The sequence below is a fragment of the Dermacentor silvarum genome, chromosome 5, assembly GCF_013339745.2.
Source record: "Dermacentor silvarum isolate Dsil-2018 chromosome 5, BIME_Dsil_1.4, whole genome shotgun sequence".
Lineage (NCBI taxonomy): Eukaryota > Metazoa > Arthropoda > Arachnida > Ixodida > Ixodidae > Dermacentor > Dermacentor silvarum.
Window position 1 is genome coordinate 97,643,197 of NC_051158.1, and position 15,394 is coordinate 97,658,590.

Consider the following 15,394-nt stretch of genomic DNA (forward strand, 5'->3'; position numbering starts at 1 on the left):
CTTCAATGTTTTATTGCACACTGCCGTTGTATGAGGATGCCAAGAATTCACATACTATTAGAGTGCACAACACAAATATACAAGATGTTCCAGGTGAAGAAATTCAGAAGTTATTAACATACACAAATGTACAATGATTTAGAAACACATTAAAAGCTTTTACATGGTATGACGAAATTGAGAACCTAATACAAAAATGCACAATAGCAATAAACATGTTTAGCAATGCCATGGTTAAATAACGCAAAAATGTCTTCACACGTAAAGCACCACAGCTATCCTCTGTGCAAAATACGGCGCTTTCGACTCTCACTTCACCTGTGACGGCGTCAAAGGTGCACGAAGTGAAACAAATTCCTTCCGCGTCTTGCGTCTCATGCAGAACCCAGCGCTTATTGGGCGGGTTTACATTCTTAAGCGCGGCGACAGTCACGACAGAATTTACATCACGACTTTCGTGCTCGTACACACAAACTGTCTCACAAACATCAGTAGGCTCATCTACAGTCTGACGCTCTTCAGCACTTTAGAACAGTACCTTTTTCGCTGGTAAATAATAATAAATTATGGGGTTTTACGTGCCAAAACCACGATCTGATTGTGAGGCACGCCGTAGTGGGGGACTCCGGAAATTTCGACCACCTGGGGTTCTTTAACGTGCACCTAAATCTAAGTACACGGGTGTTTTCGCTTACTTAGATTTTGGTGCACGTTAAAGAACCCCAGGTGGTCGAAATTTCCGGAGTCCCCCACTACGGCGTGCCTCATAATCAGATCGTGGTTTTGGCACGTAAAACCCCATAATTTATTATTATTATTATTTACCAGCTAAAAAGGTACTGTTCTCGAGTGCTGAAGAGCGTCAGACTGGTCTGTTGATCTCTCCAGCATTGCGTTTCCTCGCGTTCCTTCTCGGCACCGCGCGTTCGGTAAGATTGTTCGCACGGCGTCTGACGAAAGCGTAGGCTTTCCTCGCGGTAGACAAACTTCTTCGCCGTTGATTACGTGCACATAGTCCATAATAACACAGTGCGGCTCAAAGTGTAGTTCGCAAACTGCACAATCCTCCGTAAGTGGTTTATCCGTTCTGTGCAGGGGCGGATCCAGATTTCTTCTGAAGGGGGGGTCAGCTTCGGTCAGTGATGATGATGATGATAGTAGCCTTTCTTATTTACCAAAATTCACCGTTTCTGCTCACGATAAACCCGCGTTTTATACGTCTAGAGCAACAACTGTAGCCCACCGTGGTGGCTCAGTCAGCTTAGGCGTTGCGCTGCTGAGCACGAACTCACGGGATCGAATCCCGGCTACGGCGACCGCATTTCGATGGAGGCGAAATGCAAAAACGCACGTGTGCTTGCGTTGTAGCGCACGTTAAAGAACCCCAAATGGTCAAAATTAATCCGAAGCCCTCCATTACGGCGTGCCTCATAATCAGAACTGGTTTTGGCACGTAAAACCCCAGAAAGAGGACGGAGGCCTGTAGCGAAGCCAGCCAGATATCGTTTTCTCCGAGCTTATAGGAAAAGGACGTTACCCAATACAGCCATGTGCTTGGCGGCTGTGCATGATAACACAGGGTGTTCAAAACTAAGCTTTATGCTTTTCTTAAAATTAGGCACTGGGAGCGAAGACCACCTGTGCAAATAAGTTATGTAGCGAGGGGGGCACAAAGTGAGATGATAATAATCGCTGTGAGCAGCCCAATTAACTAAAATTGAACAATTATTTTTTGTCGACTGCAGTAAGTGGGTATGTTTGTATTGAAAACTTAGAGGCAGTCGTGTTTCTTACTGCAGTCAATAAAAAGTTAATTATTCAATTTTAGTGAATTCGGCTGCTGACAGCGATAATTATCATCTCACTTTGTGTCCCCCTGGCCACATAACTTATTTGCGCAGGTAGTCTTGACGTGCCACCCAGTGCCTAATTTTAAGAAAACCATAATGATTAATTTTGAACACCCGGTATATCTAGCCTGTAGTGTTTCTTAAAATAAAATTTGGATGATCTGTTGCAGGTTCGTTATAAATGCGTAAGCACGGGTCCGTCTTTGGAGTTCTGTTGGGACACCTTGTTTTCCGTAAGGAGATTCTTTGTGTTCGTCTGAGACACCTTCGTTTGCTTTGGAGCTCCAACGCGGCAACCACTACGCTGGTTGCCGCGTTGCCACCATATGCGAATCACCGCGTATGAAGACTCACGACGCCACCTACACGAAGAACGATGTCGTGTAGCAGCCGAGAGCGCGAGTCAGCGTCTTCATGTTTTGTTTCCCACGCGGCGCCATGCTTTCACACAAGGTGCGCATCTGCTCCCGTTTCTCTAACCACGCGACGCCATCCTTGGCCCGCGCGCTGGTGTTGGCCGCTGACGTCACGCTCCCCCAATTCGCAGCTGCTGCTCGAGGCTTCGCCCCGCTCCGCGAGAACGCCCACTCAGATAAACGGATCCAGAGGCTTTGACCCTACTACGCTTAATGTATGGCAATAAAGCTGCGAAGTTACAATGAAAAACTTGTAGCGTACGAACGGTACTGTGCTCGTACTGGATGTTGTCAACGTGTAACTGTGATCACAATGAGTGCTACAGTTAAAAATAAGTTGCCCATGCGTAGTTCTTAGTTTAACTGTTAGTTGTTATTATTTATACAGGGTGTGTCCGAAAAGTCGATTAGTAGGTTAAAAAGAAATTAGTTGATTAGAAAAAGAAATTAATGATCATTTCGGTACAACACAATAAAATGTTTCAAAATAGGCTCCTCTTGCGTCGTTACATCGCTTCTAGCGAGATTTCCAGGCATCGAAGGCGTCACGGTAGGCCTCCTTAGGAATGTCCTTTAGAGCCTTGGTGCAAGCCTCTTCGACTTTGCCAACTGTCGCGAAATGATGTCCTTTCATGGACATTCAAGCGCAGAGAGAAGTCTGGGAGAGCCACGTCAGGACTGTAGGGCGGCTGGGGAACCGTTGGCATCTTTCAATCGGCCAGGAAGCGGGTCACGAGGAAGGCGGTGCAGGCTGCATGGTGCGTTGTCATGGTGAAGTTTCCAATCGCCCCCGATATCAGGCCGGGTGCGATGAATCCTCCGTTTGAGTCACTTGAGCACTTTCACGTAGAATTTGGCGTTCACGGTTGCATGGGGTACAAACTCATGGTGGACAAGGCCACTGATGTCAAAGAACACAATCAACATGGTCTTGACCTTTGACTTGCTAATTCTGGCCTTCTTGCGGCGAAGGTACGCCTAGCTGTGCCACTTTGCCTTTTCGTTTCGGGGTCGTATTCAAACACCCAAGTCTTTTCACCTGTGATGACATTGTCCAAAGCGTGGGGGTCACTTTCGCACACGTCCCAAACCTCCTGGCACGTTTCAACTCAGCTCGATTGTTGGTCGTCCATTAACATATCGCGCAAGATCTTCGCGCACACTTACACATCTGAAAATTATTCATCAAAATCTCGTGAACGGTACTTTTTGGAATGTTTACTGTCTGTGCCACTAAACGGACACTCAAACGAGGGTCTAGAGTACAAAAGATCTCTCTCGCGTGTCACATTTTCATCGGTGATGGTCGTTGATGGCGGTAAAGCGCGGGCTTCATCGCTGACCTCTTCAAAACCTTATAAAAGGACCTTGTGCGCCCGGTAAACTTGACGTTCTGACAAACAATTATCACGAAAAGCTGTCTTTATCATAGGAAAAGTTTCCACTGCAGGCTTGCCTAGTTTCACACAAAACTCGATGGCAATCCTTTGTTCCAAGGAGTGCTGCATTACGGCTTGCAGGGTAAATGAAAATGAGTTGACGAAAAACCTTGCCCTTACTCCCCAGATAGTCGCAGACGACTGAGCGACCGCGCGTGCGTAAGCTAACTTCCCCCTCCACGATTCCCAACTGGTCTTAGCGCGCTGCGACGTACCAGTCGCTGTACAATATAATCACTGAACATTACTTTTCCGACAAACCCTGTATATGAACACTTCAGCAAGTGATCTCTTTCATTGAGCAGGTTGGTCGCGGAACCGATGGCAGCCAATAAGGCAACCGATGACACCCCAAGGGGCAACTAAGTTGATCAGGCGAGAAGGCGCTCGCGCGGACATCGGCGTGCTTGGCAAAAGGGACGTCCCCTCGTTCATTCGACGCCACCGACGGGACGAGTAAGGCACCGCCGGCACCAGGAGGTCAAAGGTGTTCATTAGAAAAAATAACTACGGCAACTTCGCGACACCATACGCCGACGGAATACAACTAAGCTTGTGAGTGAGCTAGCTTTACTTCTACATGGCTGATATCACTGGTACTCGCGAAAAATACTTTTGAAGAATGCTGGTGGCCATATTTTTTACGAGAGGGCCATCCCCCTGTAAGCGAGGGGGCGATGCATAAATCTGAGGAGGGGGGGGGGTGAGGACATCCGGACATCCCCCCTGGATCCGCGCCTGGCTCTGTGCGAGTTCCGCTGCCATAGGCTCCGTCGTTCAGGGTGCTGCTTGCCTTGAAAAGCCAGAGCTTCTTTGTAGCGTCCGCTCAAGTGTATCCAGCGCTACATCCAGGGGCGTAGCAATGGTTCAAGCGTTGCTTACCCATTGCTGAAGCAAGGAGTCACCGTTCATACATGAACTGTGTCGAAAAACACGCACTAAATAAAGGAGCACGTAGCCGAAACAGAGTGCCTACGCCAAATATCGCGCACGCGTTGTCAACGGGAACAGCGTAGTCGGCGACTGCAGCGCCGCCGCTACGTTCGCCACCTACCGTGACAGCTCTGTCAAGGCGCAGCCCCCGACGGTCGCTCCATTGCCCTATTCTAGTACGCTGCACCCGTGTCGCAGTAAATCCGGCGTCGGCATTGCCGCCCGCGGCCGAGAAAGTCACCCCCAAACAGGCAGGCCCTCTAAATATATTTTACTACTAAAGTTGCGCACACTTTGTCTTGCATTATTTACAAACTTATTCCTAGGAATTTTGAGAGTGACAGCCCACAAATAATTGTGATGAAACAAAACGCCGACAGCGCATGCCTTTTATGCTAAATCTTCTCAGCTGAAATATTAAAGGTGCAGACAATAAAAGAAGGCCGCCCCACGAAAGAGGCGCCGTTTCTACTAGAAAGCGTGCCTTCGTGCATAGCATTCACCGCCAGCATTTCCCGATAAACATTACGGTTACATAAGCTGCAGTTGCCGAGAAGTGTGAGAAACAGTCAAGGATCTTTGAATGCTATCGCGTTCCACTCTTGAAGGCGAAGCTTAAGCGTCCTCCAAATTTTATTGCGATAGCAATTATATGGACACTCAAAAGCAGATTTCTGCCGTCGGCGTCGCCGTCGCCGTCGCCGTCGCCGTGAGGTTCCGTGTGACGTCATTTGGAGAAGAAATCGTCGCCGCGCGCCGAACGCTGTATGTGCGAGTGAAAGGGCGCGAGGGGCGCGTCTTTCACGGGGAGTGAACGCACGGTGGAGAACAAACGCGCGTTCTGCGCCGTGCTCGCTTAAGGGCTGCAGAAGTAGGCGTCTCTGTTCTCCTTCACAATCCCCATGTATGTAGAGCAAACGCGCCTTCTTCCGACGAGCGAGAGGCCGTGGGGGAGGGGGAGGGAAGGGAGGCGACGTTTAGCTGCGGCACCAAGTGCCTATTTATATCAGAGGCTCCGGCAACAGTCACCAACGCCGCACGCATTTTGAGCGAACGCGGGCAAAACTCCGATGGCGTCGACAACAGTTCTGCGTGTTGCCGATGCTGCTGCACGTCCAAGTTCATACAGCTGATAAAGCTAATATCATTACTCCGTATAGCTCTCTACAAGTTTGCTATCGCAATTGATGCTTCGCCTTTCAGGTGAAACTGCGACAACTTTTTTTAATGGCTACCTTGAACTCTATGCTTCCTCGAACTTGATAAGCAAATAATTGTTCAAACCACGTCGGCGTCCGAACGCATACGGCCACTGCCGGGCTAGAGCGCGCGCCTGATCGGCTATGATGCAGCACGCAAAGTTGACTTATACCTTGCGTCCCAGCTAACTTTAGCCAAGCTGACCCACGAGAAAATACATTAGAAAAACGTGGTGCAAAATACAATTTTAACTCCTACGGTATTCAGTTGTCAAAAACCTGTTTTATTGCGATAGCAATTATATGGACACTCCAAAGCAGATTTCTGCCGTCGGCGTCGCCGTCGCCGTCGCCGTGAGGTTCAGTATGACGTCGATAGAGATGAAATCGTCGCCGCGCGCCGCCGAACGCGGTATGTGCGAGTGAAAGGGCGCGAGTGACGCGCGCTTTCACGGGGAGTGAACCCACGGCGGAGAACAAACGCGCGTTCTGCGCCGTGCTCCCTTAAGGGCTGCAGAAGTAGGCCCCTCTTTCCTCCTTTATAATCACCATATATGTAGAGCAAACGCGCGTTCTTCCGACGCGCGAAAGGCCGTGGGAGGGAGGAGGGGAGAAGGGAGGCGACGTTTAGCTGCGGCACCAAGTGCCTATTTATATCAGAGGCTCCGGCAACAGTCACCAACGCCGCACGCATTTTGTGCGAACGCGGGCAAAACGCCGACGGCGTCGACAACAGTTCTGCGTGTTGCCGGTGCTCCGGTGCTGCAGCATGTCCAAGGGTATATACCTGATAAAGCGACTATCATTACTCCGTATAGCTCTCTACAAATTTGCTATCGCAATTGATGCTTAGCCTTTCAGGTGAAACTGCGACAACTTTTATTGCGATAGCAATTATATGGACACTCAAAAGCAGATTTCTGCCGTCGGCGTCGCCGTCGCCGTAGCCGTCGCCGTCGCCGTGAGGTTCCGTATGACGTCATTTGGAGAAGAAATCGTCGCCGCGCGCCGAACGCTGTATGTGCGAGTGAAAGGGCGCGAGGGGCGCGTCTTTCACGGGGAGTGAACGCACGGCGGAGAACAAACGCGCGTTCCGCGCCGTGCTCGCTTAAGGGCTGCAGAAGTAGGCGTCTCTTTTCTCCTTTACAATCACCATATATGTAGAGCAAACGCACCTTCTTCCGACGCGCGAGAAGCCGTGGGGGAGGGGGAGAGAAGGGAGGCGACGTTTAGCTGCGGCACCAAGTGCCTATTTATATCACAGGCTCCGGCAACAGTCACCAACGCCGCACGCATTTTGAGCGAACGCGGGCAAAACGCCGATGGCGTCGACAACAGTTCTGCGTGTTGCCGATGCTGCTGCATGTCCAAGTTTATACAGCTGATAAAGCTAATATCATTACTCCGTATAGCTCTCTACAAGTTTGCTATCGCAATTGATGCTTCGCCTTTCACGTGAAACTGCGACCACTTTTTTTGAAGTCTGAGTTCTTTTAAGACAGTGTAGGTCCTAAGGTCGTAATTTGCATCGTGTTCTTTCTGTCGTTTTTTTTGTTGAATGATTTGGCCAACATTAGCTGAACACCCTATAATAGGTGCTTTTTTTTAGCTGCACCAAATCTTTTATATTTTACCTGAGGTAGACATCACAATTTTAATATTTAAGGTGAATTACTACTTACACGAGAAATCAGAGTGTTCAATCGAATTATTAATGTTACGAGCATAAAATGAGGAAGACCGATTTCGTGAACAAGGTGAAAGAAGCACAGGGCAGAGAAGAACACGAAGTATGATTCGCTGTGACTATTAGTGATGGCAGCATAAACGGAACATTGCATATATATTGGCGCAGTTGCACAGTTTTGGACTATGTGGGTGTTGTTCACGATTGTCCGACGCGAACACGGCCATCTACTCGCCAAGACATGTCAGGAAGACGGAGACGTTGCCATCGACGTTCCAGAATAGCTCAGCACACCGGACTTCTTGATGTTCCTAGCTCACAAGGCTAACAACACCCTTGAAGAAATGGGCTCTAAGGGTTCAGTCAGAGTTGATCTGCAGGCGAACTAGTTTGAACAGTGGGCTAGCAGATCAAATAGCCACGACGCAGTAACAACCAAGGAGCAAAGAGTTAGCCTAGTTCTGGAACACGTTTTGCGTCCGCAGGAGCAGCAAATGCAGCAAAGTGGCTAGCTGATGAGAGTTTTAACCTCAGTGCTTAACTCCCCAAGGCATACAACGCGAGAAGTGGTTGTTCCTGATTTTTTTTTGACGATACGCCATCGAGACCCTCGATCTGGCTTCAGTTTTATAAATACACATGCTCGCAAAATAAGTGGTATGATGACTGTGATCGCATGAACAATAAGCGTCGTTTTCTTACGGGTGTAATGAAGAACGCCCGGACTTAGGCAGCAGGATTGTCAACAGCATCGCGTGCCGCAGAGGCTCGAGCTTAGAGATTGTGCTCGGTGAACGCTCGACCCGTCATCAATGCAAGTCTCATCTTTCTGTCTGCCGAGATGAGACTTGCATCGAGGTTCGGCTCAAAACAGCCTCATTTCGGCTCAGTAAGCTTTCAGGACTGTGTCGCGGCACGAATCTGCTTTGCCGGTAGCCATTTCATGCTTACACCTACTCTCAATTATGGCAGAGCCAGCATTTCTGTTTCCATTTTGTGCATCCTATTCTTTGTGTCTGTTTCTCTCACTTTCTTTTTCATGGCTCCTGGGGCTCTATTTACACTTTAATTTACCCTGTAATTGGTTGCCAACATTCTTTACCTCTTCCTGCATTCAGTGTCCACGCTTTTCAGGTAGAGATACGTGTGCACGTTAGCCGTCCATTTATGCTGATCCATGTTCCCGAGTCTTCATAAATAATTTTGTTCTGCTCTTCTTTCACTTCTAACGAGGCCCAACCCATGTCAGCCAGCACTGCCTCATTCGTGGTTTTGCCGTGGGCACACAAAGCCAACCGGCCTACTCATCTTTGGTAACTTCGCATCCCGACCAGATATTCGAGTGTAAGCACAGAATGACGTTTACGAATGTTAGCGCTGGCACCACTATTGCCTTCTAGATTCCACGCACCACCTCATATTTAATCTGGCCACACTCCACGAAGCACACTCCCTGTGCTTAGCTTTCAACAACTTAAATGGAGCCAGCGAGTCTTTCAATGTAGTCTGGAGTTCCTCGGGATACAATTATAAAACTGAGAGTTGATCATAATTTCTCATTGAAGGGAATGTGTTTTAAATGTTGGAACGCGGCTACGTGCTGGGCATCAGCCGCAGAGTAAATAGAATGGTTCTTGGCCTGGAATCGTCTATCAGTTCGCTGCAGGAGAGTCGAGCATTCTGCGCCGTGATGCGGCGCGTGTGTCAACGTGCATATTCGCATTGGTAGCTGCGACATTGCCTTCGAATATACACTTGTGCAACAGAAACCTCGGACTTTATTTTGTCTTCAGCGCGAGTCGTGAGGCACTCGTCAGACGTCACAGAGGCGATAGGTAGCAGATAGGCAGGCATTGAAACTGCGGGTTGGCAATGGTGAGGCCGACGCGGTTTTAGCGGCAGTTTGTAGAAAGTGAAGGATCAGAGAAAACCAGGAACATGATGGTAGGGTTGTGATACAAAAGAACTATTCGTTCTTTAAGACACGAAGTGATCTACGCGTTTATACTTTGTTTACAACACCTCGCAGTAGCACCATATTAACACCCCCCCCCCCCCCCCCCTAAACATACAACTATATCCAGTGCGTTGCTGTATTCCACTTCGACCTGTAGAGTCTAAACTTGAGCGTATTCACACTTCACTCACACAACTATGGCAATTGAGTCACTTGATCACCACTCTAAAATCTGGGAAGTCCCCACTCGTCTTATCGTCCTATCGTACTCTGCGCAGCTGCGCAGGCAAAGTTATGGAGGGGATATTTCTTGCTCGGCCTGGAATTGTTCTCTTGATGGCCTACACGTATTTCCTGACGCCATGGCGGCCTTTCGGCGAGGACCCTTCTCCATTGACTATGCCATTGGTCCTATTAGCTGCGTTCAAACCCGCCGTGGTTGCTTAGTGGCTAGGAGCTAGGAGGGCTGAGCGGGTGGCAACCACGGCGGTATCCGATTTCCGATCACAATACCTCAGTGCGTCGACTGAAAAGGACGCGTTGGTCGCATTTACACGGAAGCCTATGTCCTCGCATCCGGTTTATATCAACGTGCAAACTGTATTGCGTTAGAAAGCAGCGTTTCCTTAGCACCATCATTGACTGAGACCTTTCATGGAGCCCCCACTGCGTCTATTTGAGGAAGAAGCTTTATGGTATTGCTCGGGAGGTGTAAATTCATATGTGGAAAAACCTGGGTCGCACTTGTGAATTCCATGTTCCACCTGTACAGAGTTCTTGGGACTCTGCAGTTTCGTAAAACACATGCAAGACCAACAATCGTGGTCTCCGAAAGCTCACACGGTCAAGCTTTACTCGCCTGTCTAGGTTTACCTCGATGTACCTCAACACCAGCAACGATCATCATCGCCGGAGATAATCTGCTTCCCACTCACGTGGAAGTCAACTCCCTCATGGTACACATTCGCCATCTTTCATGGATTCCCGACCATCGCTTACATTTCCTGCAGGCACAGCGACACCGAGCTACGTTTTCGCGACTGATCTTCGCTGATGACGAGAGTGCACCATCAGCTTACACACCGCCGGCGAGAACTTCATATCCATTTTGGTGTCTTCGATACCCTCAAGTGTTGCTATTCCAGGAATAACTAAGAAGGCCACTCATTCGTCAGTGGATTTGAAGCTAATGACGCTGCGCTTGTTACATGAAATATCCGTAGACCGCATGCATATTTATAATGATGGTTTGGCCTCGCCTACCAGATCAACAGCCACTGCTTGCATTCTGGCTAAGCGGGTCACAATGGACGTCAAGGTGTATCAGATAACGACATCTACGGCGGAAGAAATTGCGGCTCCCTGTGCCGCTGTAAACTATGTCATTGACGAAACAACCGGAGCAATGCATCGTGTTTTGTTACTCTAAACCAGCTTTTCGGAGGGTAAAATCTGCTCTTCGTCAAAGTAAATATGAACATATGATATCTGAAATACGAGAGAGTAACCATTATGCTCACGGAAAAGAATATGATGTCATCTTGCGGTGGCTTCCGGCTCAGTGTGGCATTGTCGGTAAAGATCTCGCTAGCAAGGCGATTGTGCCTCCTGCCCATGGAGGCACTCAGACTATCTTAATTCCACTGCAAAGGACTTACGCCATCAGGAAACTTTGTTTGCTTCTCGCACAGAGCAACGAGCTTTCTGGAGCTCTTCCAGCCGCCTATCTGATTGCCGCCTACGTACTCTGGACTCTTTCTTAGGCTTCCAGTGCCATCTTCTCTCTCCCGTGGATATGCAACGCTGCTCTACCGCCTAAGGCGTGGTGTGGAGTTTACGAACGCGTATTCGTTCTGTATGGGAATGGACTATACACCAATCTCCGAAACCTGTGCTTGAGAAGAAGCTATCGAACACTTGTTTTGCACTTGCTCTGACTGCTATGTCCAGCACAGATCTTGCAGACTGCACTAAGCCGACTGGGCTCAAGCTTAACACTTTCTGCAACAAAATTCATGGACCTTGACCACTCTGTTGATGACGCAGAAAGTTAGTTGTGCGCTACTGCAATTTTTGAGGAACACCGGCATCAATAACTAATTGTAGTACTGCTGTACGTCCGTCCTGCTAAGTGCGCGCAGTCTTCATTCTCTCCTTATTTTCCTCTTTCTAACCCTTTCAATAACCCTCAGTCTAGGGTAGCAAACCGGAAGCACGACTCGTTGCCCTCCCTGCCTTTCCTCTCTTTGCTCTCTCTCTCCGCGCTCACACTGAATGGTTGTATATGTCGGTCGATATGGCTTCGGTGTGAATGCAACATGCGTATGTGCAACGTTTCAGTACAACAAAAAATCGTCACTGGTCAAAATAATTCCACAGGGCCCCAATGCAATGATTTGTCAAACTCAATAAAGCGTTGCGGCGTTATCCTAGCCAAATCCGTAGCTTCATCTCACAAGAGAAATTTGTGCGGACTGAATGCTGCTGGTTATTGGTTGTTCGCAATGTTAGCAGCGGGGGAAGCCGGCTACGCCTCTTTTTCTCTTCGTAGGCGGCTTATAAACGCTTTACACCGCAGCTCTAATGAGCATGATTCTTACTGTGACTGTGTGCGGAATCTGGATGCTTTCGAAACTTTCTGTAGCCATGTTTCTAAAGCACTTATATGCATTGCGCACGTTGTTCTGTGAGTATTTGCGCTGTTATATGTGCATGAACAGTTATGACAAAACGAAACGAAGAATCTTTTTTTCATCATTGCAGGCTAGCCGTCACCGGTGCCGTTCTTGTAATCGCCTTCTTTGTCACGTCAGCATTCGGAGCCTTGTCAATAATCTACTGGTACAGAGACTGTGATTTAGCTCTATCCGGTGCCATCAGCAGCTACGACCAGGTAATATACATATATAATCTTGTACAGCAGTATTCCAGGTTTTGTAATCAGCCCCAACAATCAGAAGAGGTCTTCTTGAAAATCACGTGCAATTTCACACAAATACATAGACTACTATACTGGGCTTGATGAATATTATTGCGAAGACAATGTGGCAATGGTATACAAGTACAACAATGATTTATAGGTAGACCTTGCATAGTATTCTTATTGAATGCTCAACATCCCAGGATAGTCATCAGGTCCGTGCGAGTTCTCCTAGGTGAATTTTGGTTCGGATTACAGCGTGAAACAGCCGCGGGTACGTTGCTGCAGTGCATCTCTTCCGAAGCCTTCCTATAGCAGACCCACCATAGTCGGAGCTTCGCTTGCTTCCATCTTCGCAGTACTAGAATGACTCTAAATCTTCTCACCAGCGAATAGCAGTGAGGATGTCACAAACATGGAGAGGGAAAGACGACATCGTGTGTCACTTCGCGACCACAGGTGTATTGATCCCTATTAAATTGACATCGGGCGTACATTTCAAATCACAATAGAAAAGCTTTTGACAGCAGATTTCAATAATCTATTTTGTAGAAACACGGTGTTCATGATCGGCAGCTTTAATTTGGCGTGCGAGGAACTCTCTCCTGGAGCAGGTGCACATGATCGGAACGCTTAGCCTCCTTTGTGACATAGATTATTGTGCGGAGCACATCGTGTTACAAGCTCGGTGAAGCTGATCACAGCTTGCTCTCGGCTGGCGAAAACCAGGCATCCCCAATTTTTTTCTCTATTCCTTATGCGCGCTGCAGCGCTATCGTCAGGTGTCGAGATCCACGCCCCTGAATGCTAAATTAGCTTACTTAAGTCAAATTTATGATTAATATCGATGAATAGAAGCGCTCCAGAAAACAGTGTTTTTAAATACAATTGTCAATCAAAATTCAAATATGAATATAATCACAATTCTGAGTATACTAGAATCGTAATAGGAAATAGTTAATTAAGACGTTTTTAATAAGGATGGATTTGATGCCTCTAATTGTTCGCAAAACTTATCTCTGCGAATGTGCATCAGCTGCCGGTGCAAGTAGATTTTGCCTAGTTAGCACCGCGTCTGTATTAAAATTAGCGTTATTAACTTGAAAGGCTATGTATAGCAGGGCTCTGGCTCATTTAGCCCTACCATCGAAGTAAAAGTGGCTGTGAGATGATGATAATGATGATATAAATATAAAGAATAATAATAGCTACGATCGACTTGCAATTGAGGTATTTCCATAGTCGATGCAGTAGAGTGCACGTAAGCAGAGAGGGTGGCCTTAGCTCTTCCTGAAAGAGGGCCTAAACCACTCAGCGCTCGGAAAATTCTTTGGTATCGGAATCGAATACAATCTTGCTTAGTCTGAACTCTAAATCACTACACTGTTGAAGATGTACAGTTGGTAGCCAGACCCGCTAATTACTGAGCTACCACACAGCATTAGCGTTTGGCAGTAGCGCGGAGAAAAGTAATGGAACGGGTCCCAGGAAGAAAAGCAGGATTGTTGTTTATTCTTTATTCCGCTTCCTGCAGAGCACAGCGCGGTAGTATTCGGGAAAGACGATAGTCAAATCAATCTGTGCCAAACGCTCACTTTATTTGAAATGTCCCTAAATCAATAGAACTGCTCTAGGAGCCCTCTAAACCCTCTCCCTTGGGATTATTCGTTTAGAAATGCCGAAAAAAAAAACGTTTTCTGCATCTTGCTCTCATTACCTTCTGTACTCTGTCTGGGGAACACAGAGGTAAATTCATCCATTTGTCTCGCACATTCCTCGTCTGCTCTTCATCTTCGGTATTTATTGTTCTTTATCCTGCTTTGATACATGAATAATACAAATCTTCTTTTCCGCTCTTTTGTATGATAATTACTTGCTCCCGTATGTTAAGAGATTATTTCAGGCTTTCAAATTCATTATTTTCTGTTAAGTTTGCAAAAGTCCTGCTAAAGAATAACCTGCCCCTTGGTGCGAAATGAAAGCAGTAAAAATAAGCAATGAAAGCGAATGTCAAAGCATGTAGCGTCTGTCGCTACTTGTTGTTCTTGTCGCGGACCGCTCACGACTCACGGACCACTGGCGTTCAAAAGAGCTCACGCAACCTCTCTATCCAGTGTGTCGGAACGGAACTGAACGAAAACGAAAACCGCAACTGCAGTGTACCCTCTACTCAAGGCTTCTCCTGATTATCGGCACCTCTAATATTCCTTGTGAGATGAATTTTGCCATACAAGAAGGCTTGAAGCATCTTTCACCAAATTACGTTGTTGCATTTTATCCTTGGAATTTCACATACACAATCCCAGGCTGGTGCACTGTATGATCTGCCGCCTATTAGGTAAAAATTGGCGAGTTCATAATTTGTTCTTGTTTTGCGACCGCTTCACTACTTTCAAGACCAGTTTTAGAAACTATCCTTTACCTGCTTCGCCTGTACTTCTGGATTCGTGTTAACTTTGTTTTGCAGACACGGTGATTAGGTTTTGCAACGAATTCATTTTCTCCACGGTTCAGCATTTCTTTATCCAGTCTAACTGCCGCGCTAAATTAACCTTTTTTTTTGCATTTTAAGGCATTTCAATTTATGCTCCCCAGTTCATTTACTTGTCCCTGCAACATTCAGTCTAGACTCGCTAACGGTGTTTGGTTTGCGTCAACGCTCGCGCTCTGTAATAAAATGTGCTTTTTATCATCTGACATCATCAAACCGACTTTTTATCAGCCCACATAGTGAGCTTAAGTTATGGTGTGACGGGGCAGCAGCAGCAACCACTACAGAAAAATTCTGGCTCTCCCGTAATCGAGAGTAGATGTAAGCATGAAATGACTAATATATGGCGTGTTTTGCTTTCTGTGGTGCCGCCGCCTTCAACCGATTTTCTTCTTCCAACAGTGCAGCGCGCTCAGCGTCTGTCGCTACTTGTTGTTCTTGTCGCGGACCACTCACGACTGACGGACCACTGGCGTTCAAAAGAGCTCACGCTACCTCTCTA

General features: G+C 47.4%; 1 protein-coding gene across 1 annotated transcript in view; it reads left to right on the top strand.

Moving 5' to 3' along the window:
* The window catches only part of LOC119454256 (sodium-coupled monocarboxylate transporter 1-like), a 106,801-nt gene that overhangs the window by 62,202 nt on the left and 29,205 nt on the right, over positions 1–15,394 (top strand). The window contains exon 8 of the mRNA XM_037716231.2: positions 12,245–12,374. Coding sequence (XP_037572159.1) covers positions 12,245–12,374 — 130 coding nt within the window. The remainder of the gene's footprint in view (positions 1–12,244; positions 12,375–15,394) is intronic.